The 22,229-nt window shown below is 40.2% G+C and overlaps 1 protein-coding gene across 1 annotated transcript in view; it reads right to left on the bottom strand.

Annotated features, from left to right (window-relative positions):
* Nucleotides 1-21,458, bottom strand: part of bloc1s5 (biogenesis of lysosomal organelles complex-1, subunit 5, muted) — a 29,225-nt gene extending 7,767 nt beyond the window's left edge. Inside the window, exons 1-4 of the mRNA XM_034171059.1 lie at nucleotides 21,440-21,458; nucleotides 17,276-17,358; nucleotides 12,534-12,663; nucleotides 1,606-1,664 (exon numbers count right to left, since the gene is read on the bottom strand). Of these exons, the coding sequence (XP_034026950.1) occupies nucleotides 1,606-1,664; nucleotides 12,534-12,663; nucleotides 17,276-17,358; nucleotides 21,440-21,458 (291 nt within the window). The remainder of the gene's footprint in view (nucleotides 1-1,605; nucleotides 1,665-12,533; nucleotides 12,664-17,275; nucleotides 17,359-21,439) is intronic.
* Between the last annotated feature and the right edge of the window lie 771 nt (nucleotides 21,459-22,229).

Here is a 22,229-nt window from a genome sequence, read left to right as displayed (position 1 = left end):
GGCCCATGGCCTCCAATTCAGGTTAATTGTTAGCCAAAGAGAACAATTTGGTCACCTTTGTTTTAAAAGGCGGGGTCAATAAAACGTGCTACATCAGTTTAAATATGTTCAGCATAAACAGCATTACGTGGCATTTTCTGAATTTTGCAAGTCAGGAGACCATTAAGGGGCCACATTTTACACAGAGAGGCTAACTATATGTCCAACATCCATGCACACATCCCTGTTCAGTAAGGTGTATACAATTCACCAGTCATTCCTTCGCAATTAGCTAGTTTGAGATTTGAGTAAAGACATTAATTTATTTCAAGTTGTTCCTTATTCAAACACTGTGTACCTTTAAGCCCCGCACAACCCTTAACTGGAAAAAGCTGGTAGAGAAAATGACTGAATGAGAGTATGGTCTTTGGTCAAGTCTTCTTTTATATTTTACTTTTTTTACTTCTCGTTTTACTACAGTTAATGTGGTCGTGCAGCTTAATGGTGCATTACCACCACCTTCTGCTGAAGAGTGAGAATCACACAGTAAATTTACAATATACTCATTTAAGAATTTATTGGTGTTTTGAGAGAACAAGGGCATGGGGTACTCAGATTTCAGTCTTCAATTAATGTCCCTCTGGCCCTGCACCTGGATCTACCCTTGGATTGGATTCCTAAACCCAGAAATCCAATAATCTCTGAAAAACCTTCATCTATGATTACTGGATCGCCACCTAAAGCCTGTGTTTGCATAGCCAAAAGGAATCTATTCCACTGATAGGTTGACTACATCCTTTCCTACCATATTATGTGACAAAATAAACAAATACAGGGTACTATCAACACATAATGTTTGGATTGGCTAAACTAAAATCCACACTTACTGATCTATTTGAATAGTAACACAATTGTAACCTACACAGAACTTTATGGATAATTCATGACATTAAGACTTTGATTAAATCTTTTACTAATGCCATGCAATAAAACAGACATGAGACATGTTATCTACTCCATATACACAGTGCAATCTAATGAACTGGCATGCGAGATTACTGAAATTTACATGGTAGGAGTCACTGTGGTGGGCAAGCGGTTAGCATACTTGTTTCCACAGGAGAAGGTACCCAGTTCAAGACCACCCCTGCTCAATATGCATGTAATGTAATGTAATGTAGAACTGCATCAGGAAGGACACCCAGGGTAACGTGTGCCAAATCAACATGCAGATCCATCTCAGGTCTGCTGAACCAGAGCAGAAAAAAGAGAGAAGCTGAAGAGACTTGGTTACATGCTTTCAGTGCATCAGTTTTTCCAAAAACTTTGGATTTAATAGAGAAACGCAAAGTAAAAACAAGCACAGAACAACTGTGACGTTCATCTTCCTTCATAAATTTATCTAATTTTGATTATTTTGACTTATTCTCAGCAAATGTCTTTTCTCTCATCTTTATGTTTGACTTTGAAGAAATCCAAGAAAAATGGAGAGTAATATAATTACATACTTCACAGGTACACATAAAATATTCAACATACTCTTGAGTTTTAAAATCTACACTATAGTGTCTAACCAGCTGAGACTGGACTCTCTTTTCTACCTGGGAATCAGCGACTAGATCTTACCTGATGGGCTTCTAGCTCCCTCTGCTGGACTCTTGCTGCCATGTGATTAGCAGCCTCCACTGTGGGTAAAAAGGGAAAAAGTGATCAAACAGAGCAGTGATAGTAACATTCCTGCAATGCAAGAATAAATTTCAGTATCAAGGAAATGGTTCTCAACATTAAATAAAGGAAATAATAAAATGTCACACGCCCTATGGCTGCTGGGATAAGCAGGTATACAAAATGAATGAATGAATAAACTGCCACATCTACTATGATGACTTTCGCATCAATGTAGCATCTGGAGATTGAAAATATGCTGTTTTACATAATATCTTACATGAAACACTGTTGTTTAACTCAGCCACTTTGAGTGCACAGGAAGTGCAAACAGAGTGCCGGTCTCAAACCCAGGTGATCAGGGTTGTACCAGGAAGGGCATCCGGCGTAAACTTTGCCTAATCAAACATGCAGATCGCAAACTGAATTTTCATACTGGACTGGCCAAGACCTGAATTAACAGTGGCCACCAATGATGCTGTTGTCCAACAGGGTGCTGGTGGAAAGTGGGCTGTTGGGCGCAGTGAGAGAGAAGGAAAGATAAAAGTGAGAGTCGGGATTCTGAATGTTGGTAGAATGACTGGTAAAGGAAGAGAGCTACGTGACATGATGGAAAAGAGAAAGGTAGACATACTTTGTGTACAAGAGAACAAATCGAAGGGAAGTCAGGTTAGGCACATCGGAAGTGGTTTCAAACTTTTGTATGGTGCTGGAATCATTCAAAAGGAATCAACACTAAGGAAGAAGAAAAGGACTTACACCATTTAGCCAGACAGAGGGACCAAGCTGGAAGGGATGTACAGCAGGTTAAGGTAATAAAGGATGCAGATGGAAATGTGCTGACAAGCAAGGACAGTGTGTTGAGAAGGTGGAGGGAGTATTTTAAGGAGCACATGAATTAAGGTGTATAAAGTGAGAGGGAGCAAAGACTGGATGATGTGGAGAGAGTACTGTATTTTGGGAGTATAAGTTGCATCGGAGTATAAGTCACACTGGAATATAAATTGCACACTTTTCCTCCTCTATTACCACTTTAATAATTTGTGATTTTTGTGAATTGTTGAAGTGTACTTTTTATTATTGGAGTTTGTTTTGTTTAGTGTTTTTATTCCTGTGAAAGTCCTTTATAAAACAGTCATTATTACTGTTATTATTATCATTATCATAATCATCATCTGTAACAAATGTAAGATTTTTCAATTTCTAAGTTGCACCGGAGTATAAATTCCAGCACCCCCCCCCGCCAAACTAGGAAAATAAAGTGGTGACTTAAACTCTGGATAATACAGTAAATCCAGAAGTGCAACAGATTAGTAAAGGACATTTCAGTAAGGACAGCTATGAAGTGATGCAGAGTGGAAATGCAGTTGGTCCAGATGACATACCAGTGGAGGAATGGAAATGTTTAGGAGAAAGGGCAGTGGAATTTTTAACCAGACTACTGAATAAAATCTTGGAAAGTGAGGAGTGGAGAAGCGTACTGGCTACAGTTTTTAACCGGGGTGATGTGCAGAGCTGCAGGAACTACAGAGGCATAAAGCTGATCAGCCACAGAATAAAGTTATGGAAAAGAGTAATGGAAGTTAACTTTAGAAAAAAGGTGAAGATCTGTGAGCAGGAATATGTTTTCATGATGGAAAAGAACAAGATAAGCATGAGAAAGCATATGACAGGGTGCCAAGAGAAGAGTTGTGAGTATGTGAGGGTGGTGCAGGATATGTTCAAGAACAGTGTGACAGTGGTTAGATGTGCAGTAGGAATGACAAATGCATTCAAGGTAGAGGTGTGATTACACCAAGGATCAGTTCACAATGGTGGTTTACAGGTTGACTGATGAGATAATAAAGAAGTCTCCTTGGACTCAATGCATTTTTATCTATAAAAAAATATATATATTGCTGAATTTTTTTTTTACTGACAAATAAGCTGTCAATTAACCTAATCATCATCTAATCAAATCATCAATTGTTTATGTCTATGTTTATTTATCCTGGAATAAAAAGCATTTCCTGTGGTTCTCAAATGTAAGAAGCATTTCAATCAATTGCACACCAAGGTTAGACTCATTTAAAGTATTCCCACGTTCAAACATGCAAACCTTAGAATAGTAAACTGCTCTAAAATTATTATATTATGACTGTAACTGTTAAACACTATAAAGATTACTATAATATGTATTCACATAAATGTAAACAGGTTTTAAAGCTTTTATGTTGCACAGTATTATTTAAGGATTCCAAACATCATGACTGAATGGAAAACTGCCAAAATAATAAAGAAACTGGTACTGAATGATCTTTAAATTTTGTATAAGCAATCTAAAGTTGTGTCCTTCAGCTCTGAGAAAAAGCAAGTGATGATGAACAAGTAGCTCAGTGGGATATGGAGTTCAGCTACCAATATATACACCTCTTGTAGCGTGATCAAGAGGTGATGTAGATCACAGTTATGATTGACAGCTTTATAGACAACGCCATGGGAGTCCTCAGCTGGATGACCTATATAATGACACCATTTCCAACATCTGCATTGTGTATTCAGTGTTAATATTGGCAAAAATAATGGCAATACAAATTATGTTGGTGAAAAGTTGAAATAGGCCAATATTATCAGCCAACTGATATATTGGTCAGGATCTAGTCTCTTCTTTCAATTCCATTTTTGTGTGATATCTTCCTTTTAATGTGGACTCCAGAAAAAATGGACTTCATGTTACAATATTTTTGTGAACATCTCTTAAATTTCTCTTATCTGAAGACCAAAGTCTTAAAGCCTCCTGGAGATGGGGAAAGTTAACATCTCAACACTTGGTCTAATGTGCAGTGCTCTGGGTGAGATTTGTGACAAGTACATATTTTCTCCAGTGTGGGTTGTATGGATGTGTAAATACCCGAAAAGTCCTCAGAGATTTTCCCATGAAAGGATGATAGAAGTGACTACAAAGATTGTAAGAGTATTGTTGTTACCAAGTTCTTGTTACGGAGTGTTAGGGGGAGAAAGGTGAAAGTAAAGTTCAGATGCATTTCCAAGGAAAATATCACTCCATCTTGTCCTTGGGGCAATACGATAACTGTATTAATCCTACTACAGGTCTGGACCACTCCCAGAAAAAAAAAACTCAATATATGACAAAACTGATGAATGTGTGAAGTTCTCTTAAATCACTCATATGAGATTTATCAGTTAATCTGTTTGTACATGAGGCCAGCTGTTTGAAACATAGGTGTTTCAAAGGGTTCAAAATGTTTCAGAGTAGTAAAGTTGGCCATCACTAATTTGCAATACGGATGGTAATCCTTGGTCACACATGCCAGTCAATCATTAATACTGGTTTTACTTCCTGGGCCTATATCAATCAATTTCAATCAATTTTTTTTTATATAGCGCCAAATCACAACAAACAGTTGCCCCAAGGCGCTTTATATTGTAAGGCAAGGCCATACAATAATTATGTAAAACCCCAACGGTCAAAACGACCCCCTGTGAGCAAGCACTTGGCTACAGTGGGAAGGAAAAACTCCCTTTTAACAGGAAGAAACCTCCAGCAGAACCAGGCTCAGGGAGGGGCAGTCTTCTGCTGGGACTGGTTGGGGCTGAGGGAGAGAACCAGGAAAAAGACATGCTGTGGAGGGGAGCAGAGATCGATCACTAATGATTAAATGCAGAGTGGTGCATACAGAGCAAAAGGAGAAAGAAACAGTGCATCATGGGAACCCCCCAGCAGTCTACGTCTATAGCAGCATAACTAAGGGATGGTTCAGGGTCACCTGATCCAGCCCTAACTATAAGCTTTAGCAAAAAGGAAAGTTTTAAGCCTAATCTTAAAAGTAGAGAGGGTGTCTGTCTCCCTGATCTGAATTGGGAGCTGGTTCCACAGGAGAGGAGCCTGAAAGCTGAAGGCTCTGCCACCCATTCTACTCTTACAAACCCTAGGAACTACAAATAAGCCTGCAGTCTGAGAGCGAAGCACTCTATTGGGGTGATATGGTACTACGAGGTCCCTAAGATAAGATTATTAGACCTGATTATTCAAAACCTTATAAGTAAGAAGAAGAATATTAAATTCTATTCTAGAATTAACAGGAAGCCAATGAAGAGAGGCCAATATGGGTGAGATATGCTGTCTCCTTCTAGTCCCCGTTAGTACTCTAGCTGCAGCATTTTGAATTAACTGAAGGCTTTTTAGGGAACTTTTAGGACAACCTGATAATAATGAATTACAATAGTCCAGCCTAGAGGAAATAAATGCATGAATTAGTTTTTCAGCATCACTCTGAGACAAGACCTTTCTAATTTTAGAGATATTGCGTAAATGCAAAAAGGCAGTCCTACATATTTGTTTAATATGCGCTTTGAATGACATATCCTGATCAAAAATGACTCCAAGATTTCTCACAGTATTACTAGAGGTCAGGGTAATGCCATCCAGAGTAAGGATCTGGTTAGACACCATGTTTCTAAGATTTGTGGGGCCAAGTACAATAACTTCAGTTTTATCTGAGTTTAAAAGCAGGAAATTAGAGGTCACCCATGTCTTTGTCTGTAAGACAATCCTGCAGTTTAGCTAATTGGTGTGTGTCCTCTGGCTTCATGGATAGATAAAGCTGGGTATCATCTGCGTAACAATGAAAATTTAAGCAATACCGTCTAATAATACTGCCTAAGGGAAGCATGTATAAAGTGAATAAAATTGGTCCTAGCACAGAACCTTGTGGAACTCCATAATTAACTTTAGTCTGTGAAGAAGATTCCCCATTTACATGAACAAATTGTAATCTATTAGACAAATATGATTCAAACCACCGCAGCGCAGTGCCTTTAATACCTATGGCATGCTCTAATCTCTGTAATAAAATTTTATGGTCAACAGTATCAAAAGCAGCACTGAGGTCTAACAGAACAAGCACAGAGATGAGTCCACTGTCCGAGGCCATAAGAAGATCATTTGTAACCTTCACTAATGCTGTTTCTGTACTATGATGAATTCTAAAACCTGACTGAAACTCTTCAAATAGACCATTCCTCTGCAGATGATCAGTTAGCTGTTTTACAACTACCCATTCAAGAATTTTTGAGAGAAAAGGAAGGTTGGAGATTGGCCTATAATTAGCTAAGATAGCTGGGTCAAGTGATGGCTTTTTAAGTAATGGTTTAATTACTGCCACCTTAAAAGCCTGTGGTACATAGCCAACTAACAAAGATAAATTGATCATATTTAAGATTGAAGCATTAAATAATGGTAGGGCTTCCTTGAGCAGCCTGGTAGGAATGGGGTCTAATAAACATGTTGATGGTTTGGATGAAGTAACTAATGAAAATAACTCAGACAGAACAATCGGAGAGAAAGAGTCTAACCAAATACCGGCATCACTGAAAGCAGCCAAAGATAACGATACGTCTTTGGGATGGTTATGAGTAATTTTTTCTCTAATAGTTAAAATTTTGTTAGCAAAGAAAGTCATGAAGTCATTACTAGTTAAAGTTAATGGAATACTCAGCTCAATAGAGCTCTGACTCTTTGTCAGCCTGGCTACAGTGCTGAAAAGAAACCTGGGGTTGTTCTTATTTTCTTCAATTAGTGATGAGTAGTAAGATGTCCTAGCTTTACGGAGGGCTTTTTTTTATAGAGCAACAGACTCTTTTTCCAGGCTAAGTGAAGATCTTCTAAATTAGTGAGACGCCATTTCCTCTCCAACTTACGGGTTATCTGCTTTAAGCTACGAGTTTGTGAGTTATACCACGGAGTCAGGCACTTCTGATTTAAAGCTCTCTTTTTCAGAGGAGCTACAGCATCCAAAGTTGTCTTCAATGAGGATGTAAAACTATTGACGAGATACTCTATCTCACTTACAGAGTTTGGTAGCTACTCTGCACTGTGTTGGTATATGGCATTAGAGAACATAAAGAAGGAATCATATCCTTAAACCTAGTTACAGCGCTTTCTGAAAGACTTCTAGTGTAATGAAACTTATTCTCCACTGCTGGGTAGTCCATCAGAGTAAATGTAAATGTTATTAAGAAATGATCAGACAGAAGGGAGTTTTCAGGGAATACTGTTAAGTCTTCTATTTCCATCGCCCACTATAATTATCTTATCTGAGCTAAGCACTAAGTCAGACAAAAGGTCTGAAAATTCACAGAGAAACTCACAGTAATGAGCAGGTGGACGATAGATAATAACAAATAAAACTGGTTTTTGGGACTTCCAATTTGGATGGACAAGACTAAGAGTCAAGCTTTCAAATGAATTAAAGCTCTGTCTGGGTTTTTGATTAAGTAATAAGCTGGAATGGAAGATTGCTGCTAATCCTCCGCCCCGGCCCGTGCTACGAGCATTCTGACAGTTAGTGTGACTCGGGGGTGTTGACTCATTTAAACTAACATATTCATCCTGCTGTAACCAGGTTTCTGTAAGGCAGAATAAATCAATATGTTGATCAATTATTATATCATTTACCAACAGGGACTTAGAAGAGAGAGACCTAATGTTTAATAGACCACATTTAACTGTTTTAGTCAGTGGTGCAGTTGAAGGTGCTATATTATTTTTTCTTTTTGAATTTTTATGCTTAAATAGATTTTTGCTGGTTATTGGTGGTCTGGGAGCAGGCACCATCTCTACGGGGATGGGGTAATGAGGGGATGGCAGGGGGAGAGAAGCTGCAGAGAGGTGTGTAAGACTACAACTCTGCTTCCTGGTCCCAACCCTGGATAGTCACGGTTTGGAGGATTTAAGAAAATTGGCCAGATTTCTAGAAATGAGAGCTGCTCCATCCAAAGTGGGATGGATACCGTCTCTCCTAACAAGACCAGGTTTTCCCCAGAAGCTTTGCCAATTATCTATGAAGCCCACCTCATTTTTTGGACACCACTCAGACAGCCAGCAATTCAAGGAGAACATGCGGCTAAACATGTCACTCCCGGTCCGATTGGGGAGGGGCCCAGAGAAAACTACAGAGTCCGACATTGTTTTTGCAAAGTTACACACCGATTTAATGTTAATTTTAGTGACCTCCGATTGGCGTAACCGGGTGTCATTACTGCCGACGTGAATTACAATCTTACCAAATTTACGCTTAGCCTTAGCCAGCAGTTTTAAATTTCCTTCAATGTCGCCTGCTCTGGCCCCCGGAAGACAATTGACTATGGTTGCTGGTGTCGCTAACTTCACATTTCTCAAAACAGAGTCGCCAATAACCAGAGTTTGATCCTCGGCGGGTGTGTCGCCAAGTGGGGAAAAACAGTTAGAGATGTGAACGGGTTGGCGGTGTACACGGGGCTTCTGTTTAGAACTACGCTTCCTCCTCACAGTCACCCAGTCGGCCTGCTTTCCCGGCTGCTCGGGATCTGCCAGAGGGGAACTAATGGCGGCTAAGCTACCTTGGTCCGCACCGACTACAGGGGCCTGGCTAGCTGTAGAATTTTCCACGGTGCGGAGCCGAGTCTCCAATTCGCCCAGCCTGGCCTCCAAAGCTATGAATAAGCTACACTTATTACAAGTACCATTACTGCTAAAGGAGGCCGAGGAATAACTAAACATTTCACACCCAGAGCAGAAAAGTGTGGGAGAGACAGGAGAAGCCGCCATGCTAAACCGGCTAAGAGCTAGTAGCTGCGCTAAGCTAGCGGATTCCTAAAAACACGCAAAGAGAATAATGTGTAAATAATTTAGAGGTGATTCAGCATAAGGAGTGCTTTAGTTAAGGCACGTGAAGATTACACTGGGAAACAAATCGTAATCTAGATAACTAGATCAATCTAACTGCGCAGATTAAACAGTTAACAGATACAGAAAAACACCGCTGTGCTCTGGAACAGGAAGTGATACAATACCGCAGTGAGAGCCAACCACCAGTAGAGGCAAGCAAGAGCTACATCAGAATCTCCTGATACATAGCTATATCAGAATCAGAAGAAGTTTATTGCCATTGCCAGTGAACAGGATTCACAGACTAGGAATTTGCTTCGGTACAATGGTGCAACATTAAGAAGAGATAAAATGCTAAGATAAAATATAACATATGTGTCAAAATAAGATAAAATCTAAGATAAAAAAAAAGAAATATGAAATATGAAAGGCTGTGTGCAACAGAGAAACAGAAAAAACAGTGCAGTGGGAGGAGTGCAATTAAAAACCAAAGTACACTGTCTAAAGTGACCCGTGATAAGATGATAAAGTGACAGAGTTAAGCTTAAGGTGACTGAGTTATGAGGAGTTCATGAGTCTAACGGCAGAGGGGAAGAAACTGTTCTTATGGAGGGAGGTTCTGGTCCGGATGGACCGTAGCCTCCTGCCCGAGGGGAGTGGTTTGAACAGACCGTGAGCAGGGTGAGAAGGGTCAGCTGTGATCCGACCTGCTCAGCCCAGAGTCCTGGAGATGTGTAGGTCGTGGAGAGATGGAAGGCTACAGCCGATCATCTTCTCAGCAGAGGCCACAATGCGCTGCAGTTTGTGTCTGTCCCTGGCTGTGGCCCCGGCGTACCACACCGTGATGGAGGAGCAGAGGATGGACTCGATGATGGCTGTGTAGAACTGCACCATCAGCTGGACAGGCAGCTTGGCCTTCTTCAGCTGCCGCAGGAAGTACATCCTCTGCTGGGCCTTCTTGATGAGGGAGCTGATGGTTGACTCCCACTTGAGGTCCTGGGTGATGGTGGTGCCGAGGAAGCAGTGACAGACCACAGTGGTGATGGGGCTGTTGGTGAGGGTGAGGGAGGGCGGGGGGGCTGTGGCTTTCCTGAAGTCCACGATCATCTCCACTGTTTTCTGGGCGTTGAGCTCCAAGTTGTTGCTGCTGCACCAGGTCACCAGCCGGTCCACCTCCCTACTGTAGGCAGACTCATCCCCATCCGAAATGAGTCCGATGAGGGTGGTGTCGTCCGCAAACTTGATGAGTTTTACAGAGTCGTGGCTGGAGGTGCAGCAGTTAGTGTACAGGGAGAAGAGCAGAGGGGAAAGGACACAGCCCTGTGGAGATCCTGTGCTGAGAACCCGAGTGTTCGAGACATTTTTTCCCAGCCTCACACGCTGACTCCGGTCCGTCAGGAAGTCTGTGATCAACCTGCAGGTGGAGTTGGGCACGTGGAGCAGAGAAAGCTTGTCCTGGAGCAAAGCTGGAAGGATGTTGTTGAATGCAGAGCTGAAGTCCACAAACAGGATCCTAGCGTAGGTTCCTGGGGAGTCCAGGTGCTGCAGGATGGAGTGCAGGGCCAGGTTTATGGGGTCATCTACAGACCTGTTGGCTCTGTAGGCAAACTGCAGGGGGTCCAGGAGGGGGTCAGTGATGGACTTCAGGTGGGATAAAACCAGGCGTTCGAAGGTCTTCATGACTACAGACATGAGAGCCACAGGCCTGTAGTCATTAAGTCCAGTGATGCATGGTTTCTTGGGGACTGGAACTTTGACTGAGGACTTGAAACAGACTGGAACATGGCATGACTCCAGGGAGGTGTTGAAGATCCCCGTGAAGACTGGGGCCAGCTCATCAGCGCAGTGTCTCAGGGTGGCAGGAGAGACACAGTCTGGGCCCGGGGCCTTACGTGGATTCAGCCTTTTGAAATGTCTCCTCACATCCTCCTCCTGGACCGAGAGGGCAACAGGGGGAGTGGGGAGGGCAGCAGTGAGAGGGGGGAGGTCCAGAGTGTTTGAATATCCAGTTGTGTGGGGGGTGGGGAGGTGTGAGTCCTTGTCTTCAAACCGTGAATAGAAGACGTTCAGGTCGTTGGCCAGCTTGAGGTCGTCAATAGAACGAGGTGCTTTGGGCTTGTAGTTGGTGATCTCTTTCAACCCCCTCCACACAGAGGCCGAGTCGTTGGCAGAGAACCTTTGCTGCAGATGTGAACTGTACATGGATTTAGCCTTTGCCACCTCCTTGCTAAATCTGTACTTTGCACCTCTATAGCTGTCTCTGTCTCCTTCTCTGAAAGCCACCTCTTTCTGCTGATGGAGCTGCTGGAGTTTAGGTGTGAACCAGGGCTTGTCATTGTTATATCTCACCCTGGTACGCTGTGGGATGATGCTGTCTTCACAGAAATGAATATATGACGTCACAGTGTCCGTGTAGTCATCTAGACTGTCTGTTGAAGCCTCTAACATATCCCAATCCGTGGTGGCCAAGCACGCGCGTAGCTCCTCTACAGCTTCATTGCTCCACACTTTAGACATCCTCACAACAGGTTTAGAGAGTTTAAGTCTCTGTCTGTACATGGGGATCAAGTGGACCATCACGTGATCTGAAAGTCCCAAAGCTGCACGGGCCACCGTGCGGTAGGCACCGCTCACTGTCGTGTAACAATGATCTAACGTGCTCCATTCTCTGGTCGGGCATTTAACAATTGTATTTTGGTAATTCCTGACTGAGATTCCCTTTGTTAAAATCACCGAGAATTATAACAAGAGAGTCCGGAAAGTCTCTCTCCACGCTCATAATCTGATCCGCGAGCGCGCGCTCGGCCTCGTGCACGTCCGCGCTCGGTGGAATATACACAGAGCAAAGTATGAAAGAGTTAAACTATAGAGTTAAAATATATGTATTGTCCCATATTCAGCCACATAGAGCATGCTTTTCTCAAAAGTTGCTAGCTTTACGTGGTAGCTGACACTGTCACAAACAGTTATAAGATGATCACGTTTATTGCTTTTGAGTCAATATCTTTGTAGAATAAACCACCAGATTCTTTAAATAATTGCAGAATCTCTTGTATTTTTTAAATAATGTTGATTTAGCTCTGAACAGTCAAACGGCAAACTAGCCAAGGTAAAATGATTAAAAATGTATAACACAGCAATCTCTCTCTGAATGATCCGCACATGTTAGTTAAGTATTATATAGCTCAATTTTAGTCCAAACTACAAAGTGACAAAAGTAAACTGAAGACTGTGCACTTACATCGAGTTAAGATATCAGACAGCTGCTGGTTCATGCCTTCTAAACTTTCTGGTAGCATCTGTTTATTTGTTTCCACCACCATTTTATTGACATTCTCCAGCAGTCTGGACTCTCTATGTCCTCTTTTCTCCTAAAAAGAACCCAGGAAAAGCACATCAGACGCATATGGAATACTGAAATATTACTGTGCTAAAATCTTTTCATCCAGCACTGTTTAAAAAAAAAAAAACAATGCAAAAGTGTATAACTGATAACAGTGTGGGAAATTATTTATTCCTCTTATTGTTGTTACTCTTTATTACAATTTTAAGAACAATAAGAATATTTTTCACTCATTTTCTGCTGCTTATTTGGGTCCGGGTCACTGTGGCAGGAGACCAAGCAGCACAACCCACACTTCCCTAACCCTGGCCAAGTCCCTCAACTCTTCCTGGGGGATCCTGAGGCATTCCCAAGCCATCTGGGAAATATAAGCCCTCCAGTGTGTCCTGCACTGAAGAAAAAACAAAAAACTTAAAAACTTGTTTCAATTGATAACTAAATTAATTGTTTGAACTTAAGTTAATGAGTTAGATCAACTCTAAATTACAAAATTAAGTTCAAACAACTTAATTCATTTAGATGTTACCAATTGAAACAATTAATTTCAGTTGGTCTAACTATTCTCTTTTTTTCAGTGTGGGACTTCCCCAGGGTCTTCTCACAGTTGGACATCTCTGGAAGACTTCCCTAGGGAGATGACCGAGGGCATCCTCACCAGATGCCTGAACCACCTCAACTGACTCCTTTTGATGCAAAGAAGCAGAAACTTTACTCAGAGTCCCTCCCAGATATCTGAGCTTCTCACCCTGTCCCGAAATGTTAGCACAGGTACCCCACAGAGGAATCTCATTTCTGCCACTTGTATCCATGATCTTGTTGTTTTGGTCACTACCCAAAGCTCATCACCACAGGTGAGGATCGGAGCGCAAATCAAGAGTTTTGCCTTCTGGCTCAACTCTTTCTTCACCACGACAGTCTGGCACAGTGATGGTCCTGTACAGCATCCATAAAACATGAGACACTTCCCCAATCAGTCTTTCATAGAGCTATAAAATGGAATATTTTACAAGTCAGTATGTCAAGATATTTTCTTAAAGATAATGCTTAAAGGTGTCCTAAATTATTTATTTCTTTTCACTATAGTGCATCCAGAACATATTCACAATCAACTCACTTTTCCCACATTTTTTATGTTACAGCCTTATTCCAAAATGGATGAAATTCATTTTTTCCTCAAAATTCTTCCCACAATACCCCATAATGACAATGGGAAAAGCTTTTTTTTTTTTTAGATTTTTGCAAACTTACTAATAAAATAAAACTAAGAAATCACATGTACATATGTTCACAGCCTTTGCCATGAAGCTCAAAATTGAGCTTTTGTGGATGCTGTTATCCTTGAGATGTTTCTACAGCTTAATTGGACTCCACCTGGGGAAAATTCAGTTGACTGTGCATGATTTGGAAAGGAACACACCTGTCTACATATAAGGTCCCACAGTTGACAGTGCATGTCAGAGCACAAACCAAGCATGAAGTCAAAGGAATTGTCTGTAGACCTCTAAAACAGGATTGTCTCGAGGCACAAACCTGGGGAAGGGTACAGAAACATTTCTGCTGCTTTGAAGGTCCCAATGAGCACAGTGACCTCCATCATCCATAAATGGAAGAAGTTCAGATCCATCAGGACTCTTTCTAGAGCTGCTCGCTGTCTAAACTAGGCTAAGTGATTGGGGGAGAAGGGCCTTACTCAGGGAGGTGACCAAGAACTCAATGGTCACACTCCAGCATTCCTCTGAAGAGAGGAGAACTTTCAAGAAGGACAACCATCTGTGCTGCAATCCATCAATCAGGCCCGTATGGTAGAGTCACCAGACGGAAGCCACTCCTTAGTAAAAGCCACATGGCAGCCTGCCTGGACTGAAGGACTAGGGATGGGTATCAATAAGATTTTATCGATAGATACTATTATCGATTTCACTTATTGATTCCCTTATCGATACCGCTTGTGATTTTTTTGTGTAATAAAAGTAGGCTTTACAGGTTTTCTATGTCTGTGGGTCAAACAGCTTTTTCTTATCGTGCACCTGTTCTGTGAACGGTCTTCCTGCAACCGTGAGGCAGTCAGAGTCCATGGACATTTTTAAGTCAAAACTTAAAACCTATTTTTATTATTTTTATTATTAATAGTTTTTATTTTTTGATCTGTTTTATTCTTTTACTTCTGTTTTTAATTATGTATTTGAATTTTTTTATTTTTATTTATTTATTTACATTTTTTTATGTTGAACTGTTCTGTGTGAGGTGCCTTGAGACGGCTTTTGTTGTGATTTGGCACTTTATAAGCTGATTAAATTGAAATTGAATAGAAACTGAACAACATTTTATTGAGACATAAAGCAAATAAATGTGAAATTGGTTACTGGATCCTTAAACTCTGGACATAATAAACTCTACATGGTGGATCCTTGAGTTCTGGACATAAATAGGAATAAACAAAATCTGAAGTTTTTGTCAAAAGCATTTCCTTTCAGACATTATTGGCATGAATGTCTTTCCATACTTCTGAGTTGAACTCTTACAGCTGGCTGCACATCAGGATGTAATTCATAAAGAATGCAGCAGGTCTCATTTTGGGATGAAAAAAACATTTTAGTCGATTGTAGTTTCTTGTCTGTATTACAACGTTTGTAAAGAGGTGGCATTTCATTTAAAGTGGTGATACATTTGACGTTATTAATTCCGACTGGAGCCACGCAGCGTCTGAAACTGCCAACGGAACGGATGACGATTCTTGTTTCTTGACTGCAACAAGACCACAGTCCCAGTTAGTTACTTTAATCCACACAAAAGTGAGTCACGATATTTTAATGGCTTTGAGGTAAAGAAGTGGATTTGCCGCTTCTGAAAAGCAACGAAACAAAGAACCAACAAGCCAGTGGATCGAAGCATTGCTTCATTGGTTCACGCTTCACAGTGGAGTCGCGCTGCAGAAACGGTTGATTACAGACCCGCTGCAGGGTCAGTAATCAACGTAGAGGAATGATCATTTTCCCGACAAACACCCTCAAAAACAACGGCTGCGCTGAAGGACCAAAAGGGAATCGTTAAGCACAAAGGATATCAGTGGATCAAATCAATTCTTAACGATACTCGAAAAGAACCGGTTGTCGATACCCAACCCTATGAAGGACTCTCAGACCACAAGAAACAAAATTCTCTGATCTGATGACACAAAGATTGAACTCTATGGTGTGAATGCCAGGCATCATGTTTGGAGGAAACCAGACACCATCACTACAGTGAAGCATGGTGGTGGCAGCATCATACTGTTGGGATGTTTTTCAGCTGCAGGAACTGGGAGACTAGTCAAGATTGAGGAAAAGATGAATGTAGCAATGTACAGAGACATCCTGGATGAAAACCTGCTCCAGAGCGCTCTTGACCTCATACTGGGATGACGGTTCATCTGTCAGTAGGACAATGACCCTAAGTACACTGCCAAGATATCAAAGGAGTGGCATCAGGACAACTCTGAATGTCCATGAGGGGCCCAGCCAGAGCCCAGACCTGAATCCAACTGAACATTCCTGGAGAGATCTGAAACTGGCTGTGCACTGACGCTCCCATCCAACCTAATTTGAGAGGTGCTGCAAAGAGGAATGGGCAAAACTGCCCAAAGATAGGTACACCTTGCGACTGCAATTGCTGTCAAAGGTGCATCAACAAAGTACTGAGTAAAGAGTGTGAATACATCTGATTTCTTAGTTTTTTTTATTTTTAATAAATTTGCAAGAATTTCAAAAAACTTTTTCTCGTTGTCATTATGGGGTGTTGTGAATAAAGCTTTGAGGGAAAAAAATGAATTTACTCCATTTTGGAATAAGGCTGTAAAATAACAAAATGGGGGAAAAGTGAAGCACTGTGAATAGTTTCCAAATGCACAGTAGACGTCACACCAACTCCATTTTCAGAATCAAAACAAAGCCTTTATTTTTGGCTACTCCTCTCAACTCTCCCTCCTCTACACTGAGCAGAAGAAATGCCAGTTGGAGCTTTTTGACAGATCGAATGGCTCTCTACATGGGAAAAGCCAGAAGTATACATTGTTGTCCAACCTCATTCTTGGTCAGAGACGAGTTTAGCCTCTAAAATGTGATTGTGAAGGGTGTGAATATTGTATTCCAAGTGGGAGTAGTACCCAAAGCACCCATATAAGATGTTTGGTATGCGTACTGGTAATCTTGTCCACCATATTTTTGATATATCAGCACTAGTGCTTTGTGCAGCAGCTCCGAGTTGGAAAAAAACAAACAAAAAAAAAAAAACAGTTTGTGTTGTCTCGCTGTGTCTCACAGCATGGTGGTAAGGCACTGAACAAGAAGAGCACATCCATGGCAAGTTTTACAAATATATTTATGCTTTGTTTTTTTTTTTCAAATATATTTATGCTTTGTTTTCTTTCAAAGTCTGTGCATGTCCTCTGCCTGACTTAAAAAATTTTAATTAATGTCATGTTCCTGTCTTGTTCAGGATCTGCTGTGGTGATCCTGAACAAAATGAAAAAAGCCAAATAAAATTAGTACTCCTGCAGTTTAACTGATCACAATGCCTTGTAAGAGTATGAAATAATGCGTGTAGGAACCACACAGGTCACCGATTACCAATGTTTCAAATGTAAACATTCACGTGGTAATTACCTCAAATTCTCTCAGAAAGTAGCGGATCTCTGCATTGACGACAGGCCTGTGGTCCAAGAGTCGGGACTGGATATCACCAACATCTACAGGACAAATGAAGATGAAACTATTAAATTCAGTTTAATCGGCAAACTGTACTCTCAACAATATTAATCTCCTAAAAATATTTTACAATACTTTAAGCTTACATGACGTCACACAATGTTCTCCGAATGCGATAGCAAAAACATTAGCTTTGATGATTATCTGCTATCGGATTAGCTGAACTGTGCCCACCACTGGCAAGGATCACCACTTTGTGAACAACTGTGTGAAAAAAATAGTCCAACGGTTTAAGAACAATGTTTGTCAACGTTCAATTGCAAGAAATTTAGGGATTCCATCATCTACAGCCCATAATATAATCAGAAGATTCAGAAAGTCTGGAGAACTTTCTACACATAAGCGGCAAGGCCGAAAACCAACATTGAATGCCCTGACCTTTGATCCCTCAGGCAGCACTGCATTAAAAACTGACATCATTGTGTAAAGGATCTTACCGCGTGGGCTCAGGAACACTTCAGAAAACCATTGTCAGTTAACATAGTTCGTTGCTACATCTACAAGTGCAAGTTAAAACTCTACCATGCAAAGTGAAAGCCATACATCAACAACATCCAGAAACGCCGCCGCCTTCTCTGGGCCCAAGCTCATTTGAGACACAAAATGGAAACGTGCGCTGTGGTCTGATGAGTCTACATTTCAAATTGTTTTTGGAAATCATGGACGTTGTGTCCTCCGGACAAAAGCGGAAAAAGACCATCCAGATTTTTACCAGCGCAAAGTTCAAAACCCAGCATCTGTGATAGTATGGGGGTGTGTTAGTGCCCATGACATGGGCAACTTACACATCTGTGATGGCACCATCAATGCTGAAAGGCATTTTGCAGCAACACATGCTGCCATCCAAGCAACGTCTTTTTCAGGGACGTCCCTGCTTATTTCAGTAAGAGAATGCCAAGCCACATTCTGCACGTGTTACAACAGCATGGCTTCATAGTAAAAGAGTGCTGGTACTAGACTGGCCTGACTGCAGTCCAGACCTGTTGCGCATTATGACGTGCAAAATACAACTACGGAGACCCCGGACTGTTGAACAACTGAAGTCATACATCAAACAAAAATGGGAAAGAATTCCACCTACAAAGCTTCAACAATTAGTGTTCAGTTCCCAAACACTTATTGAGTGTTAGAAGGAAAGGTGATGTAACACAGTGGTAAACAAACCACTGTCCCAGCTTTTTTGAAATGTGTTGCAGGCATCCATTTCAAAATGAGCAAATATTTGCACAAAAACAATAAAGTTTATCAGTTTGAACATTAAATATCTTGTCTTTGTGGTGTATTCAATTGAATATAGGTTGAAGAGGATTTGCAAATCATTGTATTCTGTTTTTATTTACATTTTACACAACGTCCCAACTTCACTGGAATTGGGGTTGTAAATAAGCAATTTAATTGCCAGTTTTCTTCAGACAAGTCAGGGGATGGATACATGAACATGTCACTGAATATGTCTTGGACTTTATTTCCATCAGTTATGAAGAAATACAAACAGTATGGCACACTATGGTAAATATGTATGGAGTAGACAGTTCTCAAAAACTGAGTGACTGTGCAAGAAGGAGAAGAATGAGGTAAGCCACCAAGACACATAGACAACCCAGAAGAAGTTATAGGCTTCTCTGGCTGTGATTGGAGAAATTGTGCGTAGTGCATATTTTGCATTTTGTATCCCCAGTTATACAGCTTCATGATGAAGTGTCACAGAGGAGGACTTTATTAAAAAGAAGACCTGAAAGTTCAGCTACAATTTGTCAGAAGGTACATCTGAGATGCAAGCCTGGATTTAATGTTTTTAGTTAAAGAAAACCCTCCTCCATACCGCAAGCATTAGATTGAAATACCATTAAAGTTATAGTGTCACTGGGTTTTTTTAAGATTTAAGGCATAAAAAGAATTTTCTTTGACACCACTACAGTTTTATTCCTTAGCATTTAAAGGAGGGATTCATAATATGATATTGCTGATATGAACAAAATTTATGCTGTCTGGGAACAAATTAGAATTTCAACCCTTGAGGGGGAGAAATTCAAGGGATCCGATGCTATGACCATTTGGCAGATCTGGAAGTGATTTACAAGAAATTCTATGGATGTTAACGTGAAACGGGTCACAGTTAATCTCAAAACTTCACGTATGCACAAACACACTTTCCCATCTGTAGCCTAGTTAGTCTGTAAGACTGCAATGATGGAAAAATGCTTGGATATCAGCAGAAACAAAATTTTCTCAGTTTTGTGAGATTTGAAAGGCCCTATATTGGAGGCTTAGCAAGTATGTTATTGCAATACTATTTAATCTATTTTTGACCATTTTATTTGTGTTTACCTTAATTTGTCTAGATTGAAGGGAACATGAATAATTTAGTTGGAGCCTCCTTTCCTACTTTAAGAATTACTGCCAGCTAAGTCAACCAGAAAGGGGTATTGGTGTCATAGCGAGGGTAAATTTAAGAAGTGTCCTCTCTGGAAATGGGGTTATGTGGTTCTAATTAAAATGAAAGAGCATATTATTAGACCAGTAGCTTATGATTTTGAAATTACAAGTCCCTATAAGTATGGTCATAAAAGGTAATGTACTTAGCTTCTTGAAATAACCTACAAAGTTTGTCAATAAAGAATATTTTTATCTGTCAAAAACAATCCTCTCTGGAAAACTAAATGGTAAGACAGGCCCCGTCTTTAATCCACTCTAATTTGCTTCGAGACAAGATATTGCCTTCTGTCTAAGATGCCTTCTGTTTTCACTGATATCAAGAACAGAGTCTGTACTTTCGTTTGCTTTGCAAACATTGGCTATCTTAACCAGTAAATGGAATTAATATAAATAGGGCATGATGTAAATTTAAGATTAATGTGATCATTCAAGCACTAAGTTACAGCTAAAAAATACAGACAACATGATGTTTTTTTCCAGGGTGGGCATCTTCCTGCCATAATGAAAAACTTGCATTTGTCAAAATACACTGTATTATTACTACTACTACTATTATTATTATTATTATTATTATGAACAGAAAGAGGAACAATGTGGATTTAATAACCATATTTTTCAGCAACATCAACAATTCCTCAAAATTTACATATTCATCAGAGGTCTGAAAATCTTGGAATCTAAACAGCACAGTCAACGGGGTCTCATTTGGTTCACAAACTGTGCCAAACAAAATTTAACTTAATTCTTGGCTGTTACTGATGCTAACGTGTATCCTGATTGTGAAACAGGCCAATAACAGGCCTGGAATTACCTCAAATGTGTTTTTGTGTTAACAGTGGAGTATTGCAATAACATACTTGCTAAGCCTCAAATGATTGTTAATTAAGCACAGTCATGGACCACTGAAGTGTGTTAATTTCCCAACACAAAAATCTAATTCTATAAATAAGATTTCAGATTTGTCTTCTTGATAAATTGGCCCTGTTAAGACATATGGCTGTGGAGTTGCTATGCATAAGCACAGTAAATGCAGTGCCCAATGGCTCGAACTAGGACACAATATGGCTTTAAATCACTAGTTGTTGCCACTCTCAGTATGAAAGCACTCTGTCTGCTGTCTGAGTGCCCTTCCAGTTTTCAGATTCAGATGTTCTACTTTTTTACTCCTTTTAAATCACTGATTATTAAATATATTTTGGATGTTGGACATTTAGATGCAATTAAACATTTGAAAATGTTATCTATTGCTCTGGTGGCAACCGTTCCACATTTTACAGACTAAAGTGTTAACTGAAAGATGGTTTGAAAAAAAAAAGATATACTGCAACGCATGTAATCAATGAAAGAGTGTGTAGAAAGAATGTGACCTTTTGACCCCTTAGAATCGGTCAAGGTTAGCCATTTTTTAACTTTTCCAAAGTCTGTGTCCCAAGAATGTTCCCTGTGAATTTGAAGACCCTGGCAGTAATAGGACAGAGACAGAGACACAGACAGACGGACAATAAACTGTAGCCTTACTAAAAAGTCTCATTTACATTTACCAAATGAGTTGCAAGACATTTTAAAGTACAAACCTCAACACTGGCTGAATATGAATACTGAACACGAATACTGATAGTTTCTTACCTTTAAAAATCTTGTCCATTTTCCCATATATTATTGTTGTAGTGTTATGCTAGCTATTAGTTCATTTCGCTAACCGCTAATTAGTTATTAAATAGTACAAACCTACAAAGCTAATGTAAAGTTGTAACAGCGAAAAAGTTATTTAATCGGCTTATCACAACATATTAACATAATTCTGATTCGTTAGACAGAAAACCTACAGACGTTTTGTGATCAGCTGACTCCAACAGTAAATAGTCACTAGTGCTTCCGGATACAAGGTCGAGGACTAAACCAATCTAAGGTCGGAGAGAGGGGTGTTCGACAACGCCTGGTTTATTCTTGATTTATTTTTATTTAACCTTTATTTAACCAGGTTAGTCCCATTGAGATCGACAACTCTTTTACAACGGAGACCTGGACAATTTTTAAGTTTCCATTTTAAATTTATGCAAATTAAAATCTTGAAAATTACAATACTATGCAAAAACTTTAGGCACGTGTGGTTAAAGCCTTTAAAAGCAACGAAAAGCCAGTAAATATCAAATGTTTAGAATACAAATAATAAAAATGTATTAGTACATGTACAAAGTTTTATTTCATGGGGTTTGTAACTTGATAACAAATTAGTTTATTCCGAGCACCGGCAGCAGCCTTGATTTCATCCATCCCAGTTGACATTATGTTGACAGCAACTCAAAAACAATAAATAAAGAAGTTGAAGCCACCACCCTGGGGCAGAACATGATGCACATGTGAGTAAATACTGGTCGAAATAGTTAATCTAGAAGTTATGGAGAGAACATTGCTA

This window comes from Thalassophryne amazonica, chromosome 1 (assembly GCF_902500255.1).
Source record: "Thalassophryne amazonica chromosome 1, fThaAma1.1, whole genome shotgun sequence".
NCBI lineage: Eukaryota > Metazoa > Chordata > Actinopteri > Batrachoidiformes > Batrachoididae > Thalassophryne > Thalassophryne amazonica.
Note: the sequence above shows the minus strand (reverse complement) of the source record. Positions and strands in the feature narration are given on the sequence as shown.